Below are 7,566 nucleotides of genomic sequence, written 5' to 3' on the forward strand. Positions count from 1 at the left end.
CGACTTTCAGGGCACGCAACGCCACTACCAGTAGCAATTTTCGTCCGCGGGAGCGGCAGCATTGTGCACGTTCTGACCGCCAGGGCGGCGCTGCAGGCGTCGTGAAAACTCCAGCGCTGGTTCCCCAGAGGGCGCTCTCGTTCCCGAGGGCGCTCTACCTCCCGGGTGCGGATCCAGGACATGCCAACCTGGGCCGATCGTGTCAAGCCGAAGCAGACGACGCCGGCTTCAAAGGTAACGCAGGTAGCATTGCCGGAGCATAAAGTTGATCCCAGAGTCGCTCAACTCATGCAAGAGAACGCTCGACTAGGACTCAAAGCAGAAATGCAGCAGATGAGGGCCGACTTTGAGTCGATCCGTAAGTCGTACCCCTCGCAAGTCGAGAAGCAACAGGTGCGCCCCTCAGGGGAGCCACAGGCGCGCTCGGGTAAACGTAGGGCCGTGCCGCCAGAGGGGGACGCTGACTCTATGGAGACCGAGTCCAATAACAAAGACTTAGAAAGCGTGCAGCGGGCAATTCAGCAGCTCGCTGAAAGCGTGACTGTCCTCCTCAAAAGGATGGCGTCCCTGGAAAGTGCACAGGCCGCGTTAGCTACAGCTAGACAGCCTTCGAGGGAGCCCCGTCGGGCACCTTTACCCGCAAGCGCCGTCCCCGTCAACAAGACGGTGGAATGACCAATCCAAGGAAATCACCATGGCGGTCAATCCCAATAAATTGGTTGTGTGGCAGTGGAACTGTGCCAGTTTCCAACGGCGCAAAGCTCCGCTGCAGCAATTCATTTCGGCACAGGCGGTCAAACCGCACTTAATTATGTTACAGGAAACTCTCGATGACGCGCCCACCTTCCCGGGATACCGGGTTGTATCGATACGGGAGGAAGGAGAGCGGGGTTTAGCAACCTTGGTCGCACGGAAGTGCTCCTTTCAAGTACACAAATTACCAATTGGCAAAACTAGGGCGGAAATCATTATGGTCGATATTATCCCTAACAATTCCCTTAAAAGCATTGTCTTCCTTTTGAACATATACAGCTCGCCGTCGGATCAACGGCAGGCATTCGCCACGATCATGACAAAGGCGGTGGCCCTGAGCAAGGGGGCACCCATAGTGATAGCGGGTGACTTCGATGCCCCCCACAATGCCTGGGGATACCCCCGCCAATCCACCAAGAGCAATCTCCTTGTCCAGGCAGTTGCTGACTGCTCACTGGAATTGATTATGGATTCTCAATACCCGACGCGAACCGGCACGTCGGTAGTCCGAGACACCACTCCGGACCTGGCAGTCGTCAAGAACGCCCCCGGAGCAGGATGGCAAAATTTGCAAGAGAACCTGGGTAGGACCACTTCATTGTGGAGATTACCCTAACAATTAGCACAGCCCCTACCAGGGAACTTAATGTGACGGACTGGGACGCCCTCCGGAAAATGCGGAAGGCGGACCAGACCGACTACGATAATCTCGATAGTCTGTTCACAAGACTACAGAAGGACGTACAAGCTGCGACCAAGGTGGTTAAGACCGACCTAAATGTAGATCGGATGGACGCGCGCCTTGCGCACCTCCTAGAAGCCAAAAATTCCATTCTGCGACGTTGGAGAACGCAGACTCCACCGCCGACTTCGCAAGAAAATTGCGGAGCTCAATCGTACAACAGAAACTCATTCCATCGAACTGTCCAAACAACAATGGAATGAAATGTGCTCCTCGGTTGATGGGCAGGTGAAAACAGGGGGCAAACGGAACCTGCTCGAACACTTACTCGACGAATCGCAAAGCAAAAACAATCAGAGACTAGCCATCGATCCCATAGTATATAATCAAAAGGCGGCGGGTGTATCTGAGCACGTCCTCCTTCAAGAGCTGGCCGAAAAGTATCTCCCGCTGGGCCTCTCCGATGACGGGGATTATCCTCGTTACCGGGGAGGGGGAGCGGTGGGGGAGCTCGACGCCCCCTTCACGGAACTCGAAATCTGGGAGGTGCTCCAAACGCTCAACGGTTGCTCTTCACTCTGCACCGGGCCCGGATGGCATCTCCAATAAGCTCTACCGCAACTTGGACGAACAATCAGTTGCGCTGCTCACCGGGGAGGTAAATAAAATTTCGGAAACGGGCCTCGTCCCCGACTTCTGGGAGACAGCCTCAGTGGTGCTCACCCCGAAACCAGGCAAACCTCTTGCGCCGGAGAACATGCGACCCATCTCGCTTACGTCCTGCGTGGGTAAGGTGGCCGAACATGCCATTCACAACCGTATATCTAGGCACATAAAAACTAATGAGTTATTCCCTCACAACATGGTCGGCTTTCGGCCGGCACTCTCCACACAGGATGTCATGTTAATTATAACGAGGCAAATAATTGATGACGACACTAGAGACACTCGGGGCATCCTTGCTCTAGACTTGTCCAAGGCTGTTGATAACATCTCGCACCGGTTCGTGCTAGACGCCATCTCGGACCTGGGCCTCGGGCCACGATTCCATGCGTATGTTAGCTCCTTCCTGAGGGATCGAAAGGCCACTGTCAAAATAGGGCAAATCAAATCCAAGGAATATACATCGGGAGCGAGAGGCACCCCGCAAGAGGCGGTCATCTTTCCCCTAGGCCCTTCATTGCCATGAAGGGCCTCTCGGACAGACTGGCCACAGTAAGAGGAACGGGTCACGCCCTCTACGCGGATGATATTACCGTGTGGTGCATGGGAGGGTCTGACGCTGCAGTTGAGTGCGCTCCAAGAGGCGCTTGACATCACAGAACACTTCCTACTAGACACGGGCCTGAGTCTGTCACCAACCAAGTCCGAACTTCCATTGTATAGGCCCACCCGACGGGGGGTTAGCTAGGTGCTCCACACCTTTAGATCAAGTTCCCATAACCCTTTATGCGAAGGACGGACAACAAATCCAATCCACAAAGTGGATACCATCAGGGTCCTCGGACTCTTGCTGGAATCTCGTGGGGGCAACTCAGAGACTATAGCCCGCATTACCTCCAAGACGGAAAATATGCTTCGGCTTATCCTCAGGATCTCAAACCGCAGAGGGGGTTTAAGCGAGAGCAATCTCCTCAGACTCTACCACGCGTTTCTGATGAGCCACGTTAACTATGTAGCCTCCGCGTTGCAGTGGTCTAAACGGGATGAGGCCAATATCGACGCCCTCATGCACAAAAGCATCAAGCGCGTGCTGGATTTACCTCTCTCTACCAGCACCGCGCGTCTCATGCAACTAGGCATGCACAACAACTTATCAGGTGATCGAGGCTCAACGAGTGGCCGAAATAATACGACTCTCATCATCGCGAGCGGGGAGACGCATCCTTGAATCCGTTGGATGCGGTCACCAGAAAATCACGGAGCGCAACGTGACCCTATCACCCGTGGTCCGAGATTCATTCTAGGTAGATCCCATGCCGCGTAACGTCCACCCTCAAAACAATGTAGGGCGCCGGGTAGCCAGGGCTCGTTCCCTGCTGAAAGCGGCTGCGGCCACTCCAAATCTGGCATTTTTTGTTGACGCCGCCCAGTACGAGTGCTCTGATCACTATGCCGTAGTTTCGGTTGACCCCAACGGCACTCTCATTAACTCAGCATCCGTGCGGAATGTTTCTGCAACAGTAGCCGAGCAGGTTGCTATAGCTATAGCACTGAAGGATCCTCTACGTCCCAATATCTTTACAGACTCCAGGTCTGCAGCCCGATCTCAAAGGAGGCGGCGGCCATCCTCGGCAGCGAGGGGGCTGCTGGTTTTCATAGCATCAAAAGGTTCCCGGCCCGTATGGGAATCAATGTGCACTCTGAAGTTGTTAACGCCAATGAGTTGGCCCATGACTGTGCGCGAGGTCTTACACACCGCGGCGGTTCAGGTGGACTCACGGGCGGCGACTTAGGACTGTACAGGGATTCACTTCTCACCTTCCATGAAATCTTGGCACATTATCAACTCGCTCGACGGGCCTTTCCGCTACCACACTCTAAACTTAATAGACCACAATCGTCGGTATTTCGCATGCTACAAACGGGGTCGTTCCCCTCCAGGGGCCGATTCAGTCACTTTGCGCCTAATGTAGAACCCCCCTGTCCAGACTGTGGGGAGGCGTACTGTTCCTTATCCATATGCTCTGGCAATGCCCTGCGTTACGCCGCTCATCGCTAACCACTCTAACCGACTGGGAGTTAGCCCTTAAAAGCGGCGACCTCTCAGAGCAACTACGGGCTGTCCAGAGGGCCTGCGACAGGGCGGAGGACCACGATCTTCCTACCCCGACGTGGGTGCGGCCCGCGACGACTACGGGGACTCCCTGAAAAGGGAGGTACCCTAACGCTGTTCCTCAGGACCATTAGTAAAGTTCTTTGTCTATCTGTCTGTCTGTCTGTCCTTGCCCGGTCGCCATGGTCTACCGGTTGTCTGCCGCCCGCCCACAACGCCACGCTACCCAATAGTAACGTCGGTCGAGCTTCGATAGGCAGACGTCGCCACAACACGGCAGCAGTACGATACGCTACCCTGGAGTACGCAACAGTGCGAATGTGTTTTTCTTTATTTTTTATTATATTAAAAAAAACACAGGTCTTTTTTTTTGCTGCGTGTTGCGTTTTCAGGTCAACGATATACAGTCTATTAGATGCCTTTAACTTGCGTTGACAATTAATATACGCGACATGCGCGTATAATTCGCATGAAAAACAATTGAACAACACTAATTATGCTGTGTGCTCGGTAGTATATATACGCAACACGCAACAAAAGAAACACGTGAGCGCAATGTTTTCTTTTTTTGGTGTTAATTTGGAATCATAAAATACATTAATTTTGTCGTGCAGCAATGTTAACAATTCGCAAGCAGTCTTTGTTCACTGAAATAGTATGATACAACTAAAGAAGAGTGCTGGTCTGCTGTAAGAGCTTCGAATACTGCCCGAGAGGCTCTTTTTCAGCCGTTCCCATGTTTTTGGCTCTGAACGGTATTTCTATCCGGCATTTCTCTGTCCCCGTCGAGAGTGGAGCTTGGATAGTTGCAGTGCTCATACAAACTGAAAGAAACGAACAAACAAATAATATTATAAGAAATAACTCTGTGAACCATGCAGATGATTTAGTGGACTTCTTCACATTTGTGTGCAAGAAATCTTGATCCTGGCCCAGCCACAAACAAAATTATTTCCTCGTCGCACATGTATGTATAGACACATACTGTGCACTTACAGTAAAAATTAGTGCGTTCAACTTCTGCGATGTGATTCACGCTTTAAAACCGCCCAAGGAAACATGAGGACAGGAAGGATCGATTTACTGACTTGGCTCAGAAGATTGTTTAAAAAAAGTATACATCCAGGTAGCCCGATCAATGAATACGACAACACATGGTCGCACAAGCAAAGTAACACGCAAACTGCCGCGAGTATGTAGGTTTACACAACGTCGAGACTGCAGTGACAAAGTTTTACACGTAAACTATGAAAATGGGACAGCACAATTGAGGAACAACCTGCACATCGGTTGTCCGCAGTGTGTCACGTACTTACGTGTCTTTTTGTCTGATGTTCCTAGATCTACTGAAGTCCATATGCGGAGAAGTGCCACACACAATTAATCCATTCTTACTTGCAATGCACCAGCCGTATATTGTAAAGTACTGGGTATTTACAGTTTTTTTTTCATCGGTGGGAACAAAAGCGACTTCGAATTATGACTTTTCCGCAATGACAACCAGAAAAGCGTCTTACCTAGCGACAACTATCAATATGCGTACGCACTGGTACAAGTAGTACGAGCCATTCGTCGCGGGCGCTTTGGGAATGAAGCATATTCCCGAGCAGAACACAAGGCGAGGTAAAAGTCGCAGGCTATGGGGTACGTAGTCTTAGCGAAGGATAGTCGGACTGCTCTAAGCTCAGCCGGTTTTGTTTATACCAGACAAACGAGCAAATCTGGCTGCTCTTCAACGGGGTCAATCCTAAGAGTCCAGTGGCGCACACGAACTCGGACCACTTCTGCCGAATATCGATGCCGACGGTATAGCCAACACGCAAGCCAGGTGAGCTGGCGATCGCTGGGAAACGGTATGCAGGCCTAGCTCGCTGGCCGTCGGATCCGAGGCCGATGGCCCTGGCGACCCGTTCTCAGCTGGTAATAAAGCGTCTATATTCGTCAACACATTCAACGTCTGCAAATCTATGTCCCTCATAAGTGACAATACAAATAGTTTTCCCGTCGCTGTTGGTGGCGAGGAGAAAACACGTTTAGACAAGCGAGCCGCTTCGCAGAGCTAGACGATTGCAGCAGCGGCCGCGCTGCAGACTGCTTCCAAGTCGAAATCACACCAACGATTTACCATATAGCCCGCAACGTTTTATAACCAGTGCCTCATTGGAGAACTAAAGATTGCCAACTTTCACAAATTTAGTCCCCTGAAACTAAAGCATGCGTACGTGTCAAGGCATATGTGTTCCGCCTTTGCGCAACGGTATCTTGCATGATTCAGTTATCCGTATAAACAAATCCCCTTGTGTTGGATAAAACACATCTCTAATGTTGCACTCATTATATCACTTAACTCATCTTTTTTATGTTAACAGTTGTACGAGTACTTTTGTCGAGATATCACTTGGGTCCCAACTACCTCTACTTGCTACTACCCAAGCAACCCTAGCCGACTGCCGATGCTTGGCCGATTGTTGAAAAATAGTCGGAAGCCGGCTTCACTGGCCACCTGCCTTCCGAAAACAGTCGGGGCCCGACGTCTACTTCCAGCTACATCGGCACGCGGCCGGCCACACGTGCTGAGCCTCCGTCAGAGCACGACTGGACGCCGAGAGCGCCAAACTCTTGTTGGTGCGATAAGCCGGCAATGCGTCGGGCCGGCTTTAGTTGCCGATTGAATTTTGGATCCACGTATTTTTTTGTTAGACGGCACCAGATATATTGCACTAAGTACATAACTACGATAATAACAAGCATTTTGCAAGCTGCCACAGCTGATGCAGACTGGAGAAGCACTAGACTGCGACTCTGGACTTCTTTAAATTCTTTTTTTAATGACTTTGCTCGTACTGCTGCTTGGTTTCAACTCACGTTTCGCTAAAAGGCCGCATTTTTTGTTTGTCCGCTTTGGTAAAACGCTTTGCATTGCCGTTAAACAAGTTCGTTCGCAGCTGGTCCGGTTCGACTGGGTAGGAGGGGCCTTTTCGCATGAACCATGGCAAGCAGAAATACTAATTAAACACTGTGAAAAACGCAAGAAGAAAGAATACGAACTCATTGCGAAATTTGAGTACGAACGAACAAGCAATGTAAAGGAATCTTTTAAAGCTTGTTAGAGCAAACGCGCATGCCTACTTCCAACGACAAGCTGATATACCCTCTGGCGACTCGGGCTAAGCGAAAATAAAAAAAAAGGAAGTAAGGGAAAACAGTCCAGCGGCGGGGAAGAATGTGGGCAAGAGGAGAGAACCGAGCGCAAGGCCGGGTAGCGTGGCCGGGTAATCGTAGTATGGAGCTCGGAGGGGAAAGAAAAAAAAAGTGCGCCACCAGAGAAGGCAGGCGGACAAGCGCGGGAAACTTT

General features: G+C 51.1%; 1 protein-coding gene across 1 annotated transcript; it reads left to right on the plus strand.

Moving 5' to 3' along the window:
• Window positions 1-1,069: 1,069 nt before the first annotated feature.
• Window positions 1,070-2,624, plus strand: LOC142591606 (uncharacterized). Its single transcript, XM_075703909.1, has 2 exons — window positions 1,070-1,337; window positions 2,404-2,624. The coding sequence occupies exons 1-2, from the start codon at window positions 1,070-1,072 to the stop codon at window positions 2,622-2,624; spliced, it is 489 nt and encodes a 162-aa protein (XP_075560024.1).
• The last annotated feature ends 4,942 nt before the right edge of the window (window positions 2,625-7,566 follow it).

Source organism: Dermacentor variabilis, chromosome 8 (genome assembly GCF_050947875.1).
Source record: "Dermacentor variabilis isolate Ectoservices chromosome 8, ASM5094787v1, whole genome shotgun sequence".
In the NCBI taxonomy this organism is placed as follows: Eukaryota; Metazoa; Arthropoda; class Arachnida; order Ixodida; family Ixodidae; genus Dermacentor; species Dermacentor variabilis.